Here is a 15,709-nt window from a genome sequence, read left to right as displayed (position 1 = left end):
TGGAGACAGCTTTGCTCTCATAGTCTCACAGCATCACGCCAAGCTCAAAATGACACCACGTTTAAGTATCATGCGAAGGATGATAGCTGCTTTCCACACCGTTAATGCACTTGCACAATCTGCAGTTCAGAGCCTTTCATAATAAAGGCGCTCGAGTGCCAAGCAGATGAGGCAGATTTTACTCTGAAAAGTCCCGCCTTCCATCAGAAATGATCACAGAACATTGTACCTCCATACACACATTTCCTCATCTATGGAACTCCCTATAGATGCTTCACTTAAATCCTCATTATCCTTGCCATTATTCAAAAAACATCTAAAGAAATATCTTATTTCTTCCTCTCTGTAGACTACATGTCTTACCTTGATGCGTTATATATTATTTTGTGTGTTTGTTGTTGAATTGTTTATTTCTGTTTTTTGAGCAGTCTGTGTTTTTATTTCTTTACTGCACAGCTGCCCCCCCTTTGTCAACTTGTAGACTTATGTACTGTTCTTTATGAACTTTTAATCTGTTTAAACCAATGACCTCTTCCTTCAGGAAAGGATTCCAAATAAGCCAGCTGGCTTCTTCCCTGTCCTTGCATTGTATTTTTGTTCTTTGATATGTTATTGTCTATTTTTTGTATTACATGCTAAATAAATAAACCTAAACCTAAACCCCATATATTTCAAATATCCAAAATACAGTAAGATTATGATCTTGAAGAAGTTTATGGATTTGGGCACCTTGTGGTTCAGCTTGAAGATGTCACTCCGTCGCTCGCTCAGGTTGAGCATCTGTAAGCAGAGAAAGCAAAGGGCAACACATCAGAACACTAATGGAACACATTCAACAATAAGGCACTTGTTTGTTTTGACGTGCACACGCAGTCTGGAAAAGGGCAGTTGTTTTACAGACGGGTAAAAGGGGCAGGGGCTGAAGCCCCCTTTTGATGTCTATATGTGTGCACGGTCCCTTGCCAGCATATCCACACTTTTCCTGGGCTGTGTGTGCTCCACTTCCTGTCGATTTCATTGGATATCATTGGTCATCTGACCAGTTTCATTGGATTTCATTGGATCAAATCGATAGGAAGTGGAGCACACACAGCCCAGGAAAAGTGTGGATAGAGGGTATGCGCGTGACATCATCATCAAACCAGGAAGTTATGCAGGAACGCATACTGAGTGGCAAAAGACTACTTTCTGGCCTCGACAGCCCAGACATCCAGACAGAAAAGTCCTGTATCTGATTGCTTTAAACAACGTTAAACAATGTTAAACTCGGGGGCACGGTGGCACAGTTGGTAGTGCTGTCGCCTCACAGCTAGAAGGTCCTGGGTTCGATTCCCGCTGGGGACGCTGTGGGCACTGGCGGCGTGTTCCCTCCTCCGCGTCATCAGTGCCCATACCCGAGGCGGAGGTTGGCGATAGGGCCTTTCTGTGTGGAGTTTGCATGTTCTCCCCGTGTCCCCTATAGGGTAGGTATACCCTCACAAAAACATGCCGTAATCCTGGTCTCTAAAACTGCCTCCCCCTGGCCAGCCGGGGCGCCTGATGGAGGGGAAAGGAACTGGTCGGAAATAACGTGTCCCTTCCACGCGCTACGTCCGGCCGGGGAAATTCCCCTCTGTCAGGTGAAAAGAAGCAGCTTGGACTCCTCATGCATAGAAGGAGGCATGAGGTCAGTTCGCTGCAACCCCCCCCCCCAGGTTGGCAGAGGAAGTGTAGCGGCCAGGATTACATTAGATAATTGGCACTGGGTGAAAAGAAAACTGGGTTACAAAATCGTGGGATAAAAAAAAAAAACAATGTTAAACTCACTTTGCCTGTTGCTTTGCCACTCGGTGTGCCATTCACTTTAAGCATGCGCATCATACCCGCTATAGACGGCGGCTCTTCTTCTCACCAGGTAATGCTCGCCGTGCTTGGAGCGCAGCATGGAGGCCACCTCCTTCAGGTTGGCGGCGTAGCTGCGCTCGTCCGTGGCCACGGGGAAGGAGACGGAGATGATCCGCTCCGTGATGTACACCAGGTCCACCTCGTAGGGCTCCTCCATGGCCCCGCCCCCCGGGACCACCATCTGACCCCTATGGGTGGACAACACAACCACAACCCTTTAAACCTCACCATCTGACCCCTATGGGTGGACAACACAACCACAACCCTTTAAACCTCACCATCTGACCCCTATGGGTGGACAACACAACCAAGGTCAAGGTAAACTTTACTGTCCACAAGGGAAATTTGTCTTGGGCTTTCACCCCAGCTACAGCCACACATAAAACATCAATGACAACAAAAATACATTACAGAGGAACATTACACAATTGCACACATGATGTGGATAATCTGGCCTCACATAGTTACCGCTGTTTCAGAGCCTCGTTTAGTTGATGCTGATACAAACGATTTTTTTTAATCTAATGTACTTCCACTTTGGTTCTTTGAATCTACTCCCAGAGGGCAGAAGTACAAACTCGCCATTTAAAACATGGGTAACATCACTGACAATTTTTTGAGCCCGTTTTTAATGTAGCCTGCTCATAAATAGACTGAAGAGAGGGGAGTTGTCTAAAGGGTTGACCCCACGATCTGATCCCTATGGGTGGACCCAACCACAACCCTTTAAACCCCACGATCTGACCCCTATGGGTGGACCCAACCACAACCCTTTAAACCCCACGATCTGACCCCTATGGGTGGACCCAACCACAACCCTTTAAACCCCACGATCTGACCCCTATGGGTGGACCCAACCACAACCCTTTAAACCCCACGATCTGACCCCTATGGGTGGACCCAACCACAACCCTTTAAACCCCACGATCTGACCCCTATGGGTGGACCCAACCACAACCCTTTAAACCCCACGATCTGACCCCTATGGGTGGACCCAACCACAACCCTTTAAACCCCACAATCTGACCCCTATGGGTGGACCCAACCACAACCCAGATAAACCCAGACTCTAAATGAAACCAAAATGGACCCGTTTGTAGGGTTGGATATCGGAAATTAGGTTCCGAGTATAGGAACCAAACCGAACGTTTCTGGGTAACATATAAAATGTAGGAATCGAATCGGAATCAATAAAGTCCTATAATCAATTAAAAGTCCTCCCATAATAAATAAAGAGTACAACACGCTTTAACTTCTATATTTTCTATCGTTTGACATGGAAGAAACGTGTCTTAAAGTTATTGATGTCAAATTATTTACAGGGACAATTGTATACTTTTGGTTAAAAGTTAAACACCAGTAGCCTATATTTTCACGACAAAGTTTCTCATTTAACGCTTAAATAATACTCCAATACTACTCACAATTAAGGACAGGAAAACAAGTATAAGACGTTTTTGCATTGCTTTGTGTGATACAGGGTGGGGGACCATATAGTACAGTAGATTTTACATTATTCTACTGCCTCTGCTGTCACGAACAGTGACGGCATTTAGATGGTATTCCTAAGTACAGTTTGGTCACTGCATTTGGAGGATACTGTAATTGGACACTTCAAAGGGGTGGATATGGATAGTGATCGTTTGATAATGTTGTGTGTGCATTACTGTACATTACAGTATTGTGGGAACGGAATCTTACTGTGACACCTTTCCTCTTGAGACTACACTCTCTAGCCGCGACCTCGTAGATCCCTGCAAAACACACGCACGTGCACGCACATGTACACACACACACACACACAGTCACACACACACACACACACACACACACACACACACACACACACACACACACACACACACACACACACACACACACACACACACACACACACACACACACACACACACACACACACACACACACACACACACACACACACACACACACACACACTCATAAGCAATCTCCATCTGGTAATGATGAGGCCTCCTCACATTATTAAATTACAATATGACATTGGGTATAAAGAAAACAGATCACGAGGCTAAAACTGTAAGTGTTTTTGAGTACAGGAGAGAGAGACACAGACTGAGAAAAGCCGAGAGAAAGAGAGAAGAGAGGGAAGGAGAAAAGAGAGAAGGGCCGTTTGAAGAAACCTTATACTGTACATCTGTAAGAAAAAGAGAAATAAAGATTGATAAACATACGTGATATATAAAGAAATAAAGAGAAAAGAGAGGCACAGTGACAGAGAGAGAGAGAGAGAGAGGGAAACAAGATAAAGAGCAGCGTGTTCCAAGACAAAATAATTAACAGATGCTGTCATGAAGCCGACTGAAAAGCTCCAATTAGCTTGTCTCCTATGTAGCTATTTTCCTGGTGGAAGCGGACCCGGGTTTGGCTGCTGTTCGCTGCATCAGGTCTGCTGTGTTATAAATGTTATTAGAACATGAAGTAGCTCCGTTGCACAATCACCGCCTCAAACATGCAGACACAAACTTTTTCCCATTGTTGTTTATTTTGCTGGTGACAAAAAAAAAGCAAAGAAAGGTGTGATCTATTCTATTCTGTTCTGTTCAGTTTTGCCTAGTAGTGTTGCACAGTAAAAATGCCAATTTATCCTTTTGTATAACTCTGAGAAGGAACCAAAATGGTCTTTTTGTACTGTATATAAGAGTTTAACTTGACACTGAGGATTTTACTGTGTATATTATCGTCACAATCTTTGGATGGTCAATAAGCCGTTACAAAAAGAGGACACCGTCCAAAAATGACAGCCATCCAATCATATTATGCCTCGAGATTATCTTCACGATAACACCCCCCCCCTCTTTTTACATTCTCAAGTTTCTTTTCCCACAATATCAGTAACCCATTCTGACCTGAGATCAGATTCTAAAAATGTCTATTTACATCCTGACAGTTTTCATTATTAACCCATTCTGACCTGAGATCAGATAAAAAAAATGTCTTCGATTTTTCAAAAATATCAGACCTACAAGCTCGTAGCGCGCCACCGCCACTCGGTGGCGCGCTACGAGCTATGTAGATCTGTTATTTTTCAATAGCTAAAGCCACGACATGATGCTATAACACCAAAAGGGGTTCCCGGGCCCAAAATGGGTTAAGCACCAGCACTTGGCGCTGGTCAAGTGGAGAAAACCATGGCAACGGGGTGGACTGTGTCGGGGCGACTGTGTTGGAGTTGAGGAGGAGGAGGAGGAGGTCCGGCCGGGTCGGGCCGGGCCGGGCCCAGGACAGACAAACAACGGCGCCGGAGGTTAAGAACAGAACACTGCCTCCCTGAGCCCCTCCGTGTTGCTGTAAAAAAGCCTCGCCGAGATGAGGCTTATAGAAGAAATCCTCCGACAAAACGAGAACCATAATTCACCGTGATTTGACAGGAACCAGATGCACGACGAACGACGCTGGTGTCTGCAAACTGAAACAGGCTGTTTGTTTCACAGAGGGGGGGGGGGGGGGGGTATGAGGGGGGTTGTCACACGAGGTTCTGGGACAGGCGGCGGGTGGAGGTGGGGAGGGGGGGTTGTCACATGGGGGTTTGGGGACGACGTGGGGAGGGGGGGGGCTGTCGTGTGTTGGTGTTGTTGTACAGCGACTTGACAGATCACGAGAACAAGCTGTCGGGGGGGGGCTCGCACATGTACTGCATACGGCGAGGGTTTAACGGAACACAACATTGGCACTGCATGTGTTAATGTATAGCGGCGACATCAACGGAACGCACGCATCGTGTGCACACATGTATAGAATATGCATGCACACGCACACACACACACACAAGTTTAACCCATTCTGACCTGAGATCAGATTCATACGAGGTTTCCACTAGGACACACACTGGTCTGATTAACCCATTCTGACCTGAGATCAGATTCTAAAAATGTCAGTCGTTCTTCGATTTTTCAAAAATAGCAGACCTACAAGCTCGTAGCGCGCCACTCGGTGGCGCGCTATGAGCTTGTAGATCTGCTATTTTTCAATAGCTAAAGCATAACATGATGCTAACACCAAAAGGGGTTCCCGGTCAGAATGGGTTAAAATGATCACTGAAAGCATCCATCAAATCAAATCAATGTTTTCATAGTTTTTAAAGGGGCCCATCATCATCGCTTGCTTGCTTTCATCTTCATCGTTTTGCCTCGACAATGTTAAAATGACCCCAATCAATCCAGGCTTTTTTTAACATAAATATAGCACCATTTTTTGGACCTCCTGCGATGTGGGCGGAGCTTACCTTGTTGAACAGGTACCCAGCGGTGCTGCCGCGCCTCCAGGAAGAACGCAGTGAGTTAAAACGTCTACGGATGGAGGCGCCCAGGGTCATAGTGCCCTCCCTTTTCAATGTATCGCAATCCAAATCTTAAAGTCTATACTATAGTCTCCGCATAAAAAAAAACAAATAACAAAAACAAACAAACAAAAAAATGATCCCAAAAAAATGGAAAGGTCCCCTTCATGTGTTATTAAAGTAGAACGGAACCTGCAGTCTGAGGAGGCTGTGGAAGTAGAATCATAAGGAGGAACCCCCACAGGGTTCAACAACCCGTTACAGAGATGGAAGAGATGTTACAACTCATCCTGCATGCTTCCATTAGACGAGAACCGGTGCTCCGCTCCGGAGTAACTGGAGATGCTGTGATGAGTCACAAGCCTCCCTCTCTCTCTCTCTCTCCCTCTCTCTCTCTCTCTCTCACTCTCTCGTATTCTTGTCTTCCTCCTTCTTCTCCGTCGTATATCCCCTGCATCTCTCCCTCCCTCCGCCGGTTTATTTATTTTCTCTCTTAGTTGCTCTAACCTCCTTCCCCAGTGACCCTCCCATTCTGTGTCTCCAACAACCCCTCCTCCTCTTCCAGCCTTGTTATCTCTCCTTATTGCATCTCCCAGTGTTTACTCTTCTCTCTCCTATCTGCCTGCGTCTGTGCACGTCTGAAGGCGTTGCTGTGCACTGCGTTGCATTGTGTAGGCAGGGCAGCGGTGGCCGAACGGTTTGCGGAGCAGGTCTTGATATCGTGAAGGTCGCTATAGTTCGTATCCCCGGACCGGCACGTTAAAATTACCACCGCTGAAGTGCCCTTGGACAAGGCATTGAACCCCTACCATGAAATGTTCTATGAGCAGGGCCTGGCTGTAAACAAGTTCTTGAGCTTAGTCCAGTTACCCTGCAGGGTAAACATGGTACCTTTCCTTTCCTTTGCATTGTGTAGGTCGACGTGTTTTGCTTGAAGTCTCCCTGTGGGTCTTTCTTTCATGGGACTGTTGGACGTCGTCACAAACACGGCGATGGACCGTCCAAAACTCAGTCGACCATGCATGTCCACCGTAAGATGAACTCTATTTTGTCTCCTATAACATCTCCTAAGATAATAAGAGCTTTATTGATTCACTGATTGGGGAAATTCAGGCGCCGCCAAAGACAGTACAGCAGTTAAAAACCGATTTCAGGGCGAAAAGGAGAAAAGTACTGGCAGATACAGCATGATGGTGAGACAACACCACGCATCTCTCTTCTCCTCTCTCCAAATCCATCCTCGGTTCCTTTGAAAGCATCATATTCCGCATGCAGACACAAGGAGGCGTCATTGTCAACACACGCGCACACAAGTATAATTTTCGAATATTCGTGCCAGTCCTCCAAATTAGATTCCGATGTCAGTAAAAAAAAATATAATAATAATAATACTGCATAAACGGGAAAAAAGGTTTTATTTATCATCAAGGTTTACATACAATGACGTACATACATTATAATTAATTATAATTATGTTTGCCTCAATTGCACCCCAAAAAGGCTAACTTTGAACATTTAGTTGATTTTCTGTGATCTGGGGTTCAAGTTCAAGTGCTCTGATCAGTCTATGGATGGTGAGGTCAACGTCCACAGATCCCACCCCCTCTCCTCGCTGCCCCTCCCCCTATGCTTCCGCCCCCTGGGCGGGGCAGAGCAGAGGCGATGATTGACAGGCAAAATCCCTCAACGGTGAACTCTGCTGGCAAAAAATTGTTATGTTTTCATTGCAGCTCAAGAGGCTTCAGAACACACAGAGAAAACCCCCAGACCACAGATAAATCCACTGAATGTGCAACGTTCAGGTTGTTTGGGTGTATAATTGAGGTCAGAGAAAACCTACAAATAAATAAAAAAATAATAATTAAAATGAATGTCACGACACCTTTAAGTGACGATTAACACATTAAAACATTTACTTTTATACCAGCGGTTGAGGTCAAAATATTAAAATATTGGAAACAGTGACAGAACATCAACATGCACATCCCTAGTATAGGTCAGCCCAGTACGTGTTTAATGGATTCTCAACACAACATGTGTGTCGACATCATGTGTTGTCAGTAGGGTTGCCACCTTCAATAGAGCACCGAAGTCTGACGACAAAAACATCACTAGAGGGCGATAGTGTTTGTGTGTTTGTATTATAATCCCCATAGAGGGATCTTCGATTCATATAAGAAGTGTGTTTGAAAAATAAACAAATCATCCCGGGGGGGTTTCACTGATTGATTCAGAGAAAATGCTAATCTTAACAGTGCATTTTCGCTAGAAAAAGACCGTTTCAAATACGAGTGACTGACTATCGGAAACGATACAGAGAGACACCTCCCCGACAATATCGCAGAGACGGTTTGTTTATTTCTGGACCACAATTCTTATATGAGACGATTTTAAGATGACCCAGTGTTATTCTCCATAGAGAAAAACCTCTGCGAACCAGGGGATGAGTGAGTGAGGTCATGTCTTTAGAACCAGGAGGATGAGCGAGTGAGGTCATGTCTTTAGAACCAGGGGATGAGCGAGTGAGGTCATGTCTTTAGAACCAGGAGGATGAGCGAGTGACGTCAGGACTTTAGAACCAGGGGATGAGCGAGTGACGTCAGGACTTTAGAACCAGGGGATGAGCGAGTGACGTCAGGACTTTAGAACCAGGGGATGAGCGAGTGACATCAGGACTTTAGAACCAGGGGATGAGCGAGTGACGTCAGGACTTTAGAACCAGGGGATGAGCGAGTGACGTCAGGACTTTAGAACCAGGGGATGATCAGGGGTAGAGTGGCCGGATGGTAAACCATGTGGGCTCCCCCAGAGTTAGTGACGAAGTGTCCTTGAGCAAGACGCTGAACCCCTAAATGCTCCTGATGTGCTGGTTGGTATACCTTGCATGGTTTCCGCCGCCATCGGTGTGTGAATGTGTGTGCGTGAATGGGTGAATGTAATGCACAATCTCTGTAAAGCGCCTTGGATAAAAAGGGCAAGGAGCTATATATATAAATGCACCATTTAAGGAACCAAAGAGATTCCACGCTGCAAAAGCCTGCTCTTTTAGCTGCTCGGATAATACACAGAAATCTACGTTTATTATAGGGCAGGTACTGTACTGTATGTAGCAAGCATTGACATATTATTTACTAAGAAGTATACAAGCAGGTTAAAGGACATCGAATGGATAAAGAACAGAATGTCCCATACCGTATCAGGGTCGGGAGAAGCATGAGGCACGTAGACCCATGACCAGACTACTGGCCTCTTCCTCTGCGTCCACGCGTCAAGATCAAGAACCAAGAGGGGGTTTATTGGTCACTCACTCATACAGGTACAAGCAAGCGAAACGTTGTCAATGCGTTGTATAAATATACGTTATACGGGAGAGAGTTTCTCTTCAGGCATGCTGTTCAAACAGGCCCAGCATGCGCGATGATACGCAACAGAGAGAGAGAGAAAAAAAACATTTTGTCAACCAACTTAATTTGCTTTATATTTTTCATTCCCATTGATGCCGTTTCAAAGCCAAGTGTTTGATTTTTTTTTGCCTGCTTTCTTTTTCTTTTTTGCACGCATGCGTTTTTTTGCGCTTTCAGTCGTTGTGGACGTGGTGGATTATCGGGGCCCGGGTTTTAGACTTTCTAAAAAAAAATGCCCTGGCTGTCCGGGTAACTATAATAGGGGCAAAACCCTGTGACAGTGCAGGGCAGGCACAGACAGGATTTGGGCACAACAAAGAGACAAAGGGCGCCTGGGTCCTATATATACGACAGATTCGCTGGCCTGTGTTTTATTTTGTTCATCATTCTTTAAATTCACTGTTGCTGTGTGTGTAGTGTGTGTGTGTGTGTGTGTGTGTGTGTGTGCGTGTAGTGTGTGTGTGTGTGTGTGTGTGTGTAGTGTGTGTGTCAGACATGTGCATTTGGGACGTTTGTGAAAATACAGTAAACAAATCTAGGCCCGTATGTTGGTTCTAAACGGGACAGATATTTAATTGTCACGATTTGCATATTTTATATGGGACAGGTGGCAACCCTATAGTTGTTGTTGTTAAGGTTAGTAATATGTGTGTACGGTATTTACATAATGGTGCCGACGAGGAGGAGAAGGCACAGGAATGTGTGATGTTTTCCGGACCAGATGAGTGCCGCTATGCTGTGAATGTGACACCTCAAACGGAGAGCCACGTCCATGGAGCTGACCTCGACAAGTCCAAACACGACCACACTCAATGACCATGATGGGCTGGATGGATGGGGTTCCTATTCCAGTGGTTCTCAAAAAGGGAGGGGTCCAGAGGGACCCTCAGGTTTTCCTTCACGAGGGGTTCCAAATGGACCCTTTTTTATACAGGTCTGTAACTGTAAGGAGTTACAGTATGTGTACAGTAAAGGTTTGAGAACCACCGTTTCTATTCCATAACTGAATAAACAACGCACACTCACGCACGCACGCACTCACACCCGCAACACAGACACACGCACACGCTCATAGGCATGAAAACACAGACACACACACACACACACACACACACACACACGCACACACACGCACACGCACACACTCACGTTTGTATTACTATACTTTACTACAGTACATTTTACCTGTTCTTGAACTGCGTTCTTGGGCTGCGTCTGTGCTGCCTTGAGAGCCTGTAGTTCTGCTACTCTTGGTGCGCGAGCCTGTTACGCAACCAAGTATGAGACAGGCATAACTAACACAACCTGAATGCTTTCCTAATTACTTGCGCAAGCAGAGCGCGCAAGTAATAGTTTCGCCCGGCTCGTATGCACCGTCCCAGCCAACCAACCCGCCACTTTTTGATGCGTATGCACCGTCCCAGCCAACCCGCCACTTTTGACGCGTATGCACCGTCCCTGCAGCAAATTGTGCCTGATTTGCTGGGACCAGATTACATGGTGTGTATATGTATAACTAGCTCTCAATGATGACGTAAGAAATATGTGGATTAAAGGACCCAATGCCAGAGTGTAATTGGTTTTCGATGGTGACGTAATGACGACATGTTTTAGTGTCGGGAGGATTAAAGGTAATGCTCCTGTGTATACATGTATGTAATCTGGCACCACTGCCGTATCAGGCACAATTTGCTGGGACGGTGCATATACGCATCAAAAGTGACAGTTTATAACGGTCGAAAGTACTTGCGCGCTCTGCTTGCGCACTAGTTGGCCATTTATGGCCTACTAGTGTGCAACAAGCAAGTATGCACTCGACAGAGTGCAGTTTTAGTTGGATATAAGCCTAAAAAATCATTTTTTTTCATTTTTTTTTGCCATTTTTTAAAACAACCATTCCTCTTCGTTGTTTCCTTGGCCTCGTCTTTAATGCCGATATATGCTCCACTTGTGGGGACTCACAAGTATAGTAATACAAGCACGTACACACACACGTCGTACAGCAGGCATTCACATGCAACAGTATATACGGCATATTATGGCATGCAGCTCACAAATAATGTGCATTCAATGCAAAGGAAAAAATCCTGTTGCCAAAAATAAAATAAAATGTCATTATCATGACTATATAAAGTGGGCATGCTTCTTTGATAGCACAGACCTAAAGGAATGCTTCATGTCATGGATATCGACCAATAGAATGCTTCATGTCATGGATATCGACCAATGAGCATCCATCCGTTTCTTTGAAACAGGAAACAGAGGGAACGGGGGATGTGATGCAAGTAACAAGTAAAGGTTGAGAGGAAATTGAAATGGTTTTTCACAAATCTCCAAACTTGGCCCATTGCTTGAACCCATGGCGTCACGACGGTCACATGGGTTCAAGTTCAAGGTATATATACTCTTCCTATAAAACTCTTATCCTATAACTACAGCCTTTAAGAAGAAAAAATAATGTCTATAGTATATATACACAGTATACATGATGAGTTATTTTCACTTGCATAGACAGTTCAACGGTAATCAAAGGTCACGCACATCCACACACCCTGTGGAAGGTATATAGGTGGTGCCCGAGCGCAAAGGAAACAGAAGCATGGACGGGTTCGCACGCCGTTAGACGCTCCCTTCAATGACTGTTATTGTACCGTCCACCAATTATGCTCTCCTTCAGACCAGTGTTGTTTTTGGCAGCAAATTTCTATTTTAGTTTTAGTCATTGTAGTCTCTTGAATAGTTTTCACTTAGTTTTAGTCACATTTTAGTCACCTGGAATCTTCTAGTGTTTAGTCTAGTTTTAGTCGAATAAATGTCATACGATTTTAGTCGACTAAATCTACAGTTGATTTAGTCGACTATAATGTGTTTTGACAGGCCTTGATGTCGCTGTAATGACATATTTTACACTTTGGTTGCATGCTGAAAATATTTTCAGCATGCAACCCAGCATAAAACTGGATCTCTTGTCCACTAGTTCCTTACTAACATTTTAGTCTAGTTTTTATTTGTTGACGAAATTGTCAGTATATTTAGTCTTAGTTTTAGTCATCATAGATATCGTTTTTATTTCGTTTTAGTCAGTGAAAAAAGGTAGTCGACGAACATTTTTCGTCTTAGTTTTAGTCGACGAAAAACAACACTGCACTGCGCTCCAAAACGTGTAGGATGCCACGATGAAGTCATTGAAGGGAGCGCAAAGTGTTTCGATCTCATCCGTGCCTTTGAGCTGCACACAGACAGTCCAAACTATATATTTCTCTTTAAAGATAAACTGTTAATACGGCGAGGCTCTGCAGCAATAAGAGACTAGCCGTCTATGACAGGGTCTGTGCGTGTGTGTCTGTCTGTCTGTCCGGAGCTTATCTTTGCAAATCTGCTGGACCAGAAGAGAACAGCGCCAAAATGTCCTGTAATAATAAATAGACGACATAATAGCTTCCGGTCCACATGCATTAGGATGTGACTCTTTGGGCATTTTTCTTTTCATATTATATCACCGGTAGAGCAAGTCTCTCGACTTGAGTAAAAAAATGAAAAATACACTTTTGCTACTCACCAAAACAAAGGCCGGTGATATGAAACAAAATGCCATATAGGAGTCATATAGCGTTATGCCGTATAACTCCTAACGCTAGATGGACCAGAGCTAAACCACATGAAGTACATCCACTAACTTTGTTTGTATTGTATTATTATATTATACGTATTTTTTAACTTAACTATTACATTTTATTTTTTTTATTTTAAGTCAATAAGGCTCTGAGAGCTTGCCCCAGATTTGGAGTCATAGTCATTACTCCAAATCTGAGTAAGTTCCCATGAGCCCCATCTATGTCTTACGACATAAGACGACTGGACATCTATGTCTTATGACATAAGACGACTGGACATCTGTGTCTTACGACATAAGACGACTGGACATCTATGTCTTACGACATAAGACGACTGGACATCTATGTCTTACGACATAAGACGACTGGACATCTATGTCTTACGACATAAGACGACTGGACGTCTGTGTCTTACGACATAAGACGACTGGACATCTATGTCTTACGACATAAGACGACTGGACATCTATGTCTTACGACATAAGACGACTGGACGTCTGTGTCTTACGACATAAGACGACTGGACATCTATGTCTTACGACATAAGACGACTGGACATCTGTGTCTTACGACATAAGACGACTGGACATCTATGTCTTACGACATAAGACGACTGGACATCACAGACCGGTCACACCGAGTCTGAGATCCACACATTGGAGCCAAGTCCGAGATCCACGTCGACTCTGAGCCACGGACCATTTCTTTGCGGATCCCGATCCCGTGATCCACAAAATTTCCCCGTTTTTTTTTTTTTTTTTCATAGTGACGGACAGGAGTGGCATGGGGGGGAGAGAGGGGGGGGGGGGGGGGATGATCGACATGCAGCCAATAAGGGCCTAGCGGTCAGATTGTAACCGTGGCCAGCTGCTGGAAAAGGGTTTAAGCTTGATAATGATATGGTATAGGATACGCGCTCTACCACGAGCCGCGTCATGTTTTATATATTGCCAGTCATATCTGCTGTATTAACATAATGCCCATATCTCAACCCCATACTGCGATGGACTAAGTGTCAATTTAGCTCTGAGAGTGTAAACATGGACCCAACTTGTTTTTAAATATATATATATATGGATATATGCTTGACTTTTTACCCGACAATATCGTACATATAGTTTCATAGACCATCTCCATCTCTCTTCTTGCAGTAAACAACGTAACCTGTAAGCCTCCCTCCCTCCAAGTGCATCATTTGTCCCGTCAAACACCCACTGTTCTCTCTCTCTCTCTCCGTCTGAGTGCATATAAGGTGAGTTATGTGTGAATAAGTGAGAGCAGATTGAGTCATGGCTCAGCGTTTAGGACCCGGCCCTGAGTCACTCACCGCCAGGCAGAAACTCTCCGCCATGAGCCAAGCGTCTGGGCTGATGTTTGTCGGGTGCCTTCGCTCAGGCATTGCCATGACGCATGAGTGGGTGAATGTGTGTGCGTGCGTGCGTGCTCGTGCGCGTGTGACTGTGTGTGTGTGTGTGTTTCGGACCTTCTGTGTCTGTGGTTGTTGAGACATGAGTTGACCGGCAAAACCTGCACCGTGCACTGGTGTGTGGGAGCCGGAGGACCGGTGTAAATTAAAATGTGTGCATGTTTGCGTGTGTGTGTGCGCGCGCGTGCATACGTGTGTGTGCGTGCATGTGTGCAAAATATGGGTCCATTCATTGTGACACTCTCAGAGTTAACTTGACATGAAAAGAGAAGTATTTCTTCTCGGAAAAGGCACCTGGTTATTTATAGATGTATTTTTAAAAGGTCCATTCTATTACTTAGTAAAGCCTAATGTCATTCCAGAACCTTAGAATTTGTCTGGAACAACAACTGAACCCGTATGGGTGGCAGGTCGGTTCGGTCCGCAGATATATGTCAATATAATGGATATGCCTCGAACGGCATCACTAACCCGCAAATATATATACGCCCATATATGGATTGGACATGCGACATACGACTCAGCACAAATCGGCGCAGTTCGGTAACAGGTTATTATTAACATATATGGACGTGATTGACTTTATACACGGTTTGTGTAAGTATAAGCATCGTTTAGCCACCAGGGTCAGACCGGAGGGAGAGGGAGAGGGAGAGAGAGAGAGAGAGAGTAAGAGGAGGAGAGAGAGGGAGAGAGAGTAAGAGGAGGAGAGAGAGACACAGAGAGAGAGTAAGAGGAGGAGAGAGAGAGGGAGAGAGAGAGTAAGAGGAGGAGAGAGAGACACAGAGAGAGAGTAAGAGGAGGAGAGAGAGGGAGAGAGAGTAAGAGGAGGAGAGAGAGACACAGAGAGAGAGTAAGAGGAGGAGAGAGAGAGGGAGAGAGAGAGTAAGAGGAGGAGAGAGAGACACAGAGAGAGAGTAAGAGGAGGAGAGAGAGGGAGAGAGAGTAAGAGGAGGAGAGAGAGACACAGAGAGAGAGTAAGAGGAGGAGAGAGAGAGGGAGAGAGAGAGTAAGAGGAGGAGAGAGAGACACAGAGAGAGAGTAAGAGGAGGAGAGAGAGAGG

The 15,709-nt window shown here is 45.0% G+C and overlaps 1 protein-coding gene across 1 annotated transcript in view; it reads right to left on the bottom strand.

Moving 5' to 3' along the window:
• Positions 1 to 15,709, bottom strand: part of LOC308311848 (tensin-1-like) — a gene marked incomplete at its 3' end in the record, with an annotated part of 156,067 nt that overhangs the window by 18,798 nt on the left and 121,560 nt on the right. The window contains exons 6-8 of the mRNA XM_080758623.1: positions 3,586 to 3,638; positions 1,892 to 2,072; positions 730 to 780 (exon numbers count right to left, since the gene is read on the bottom strand). Of these exons, the coding sequence (XP_080614749.1) occupies positions 730 to 780; positions 1,892 to 2,072; positions 3,586 to 3,638 (285 nt within the window). The remainder of the gene's footprint in view (positions 1 to 729; positions 781 to 1,891; positions 2,073 to 3,585; positions 3,639 to 15,709) is intronic.

This window comes from Protomyctophum bolini (genome assembly GCF_963924005.1).
Source record: "Protomyctophum bolini genome assembly, chromosome: 24".
NCBI classification, from domain to species: Eukaryota; Metazoa; Chordata; class Actinopteri; order Myctophiformes; family Myctophidae; genus Protomyctophum; species Protomyctophum bolini.
This window is presented reverse-complemented; position numbering and strand designations above follow the sequence as displayed.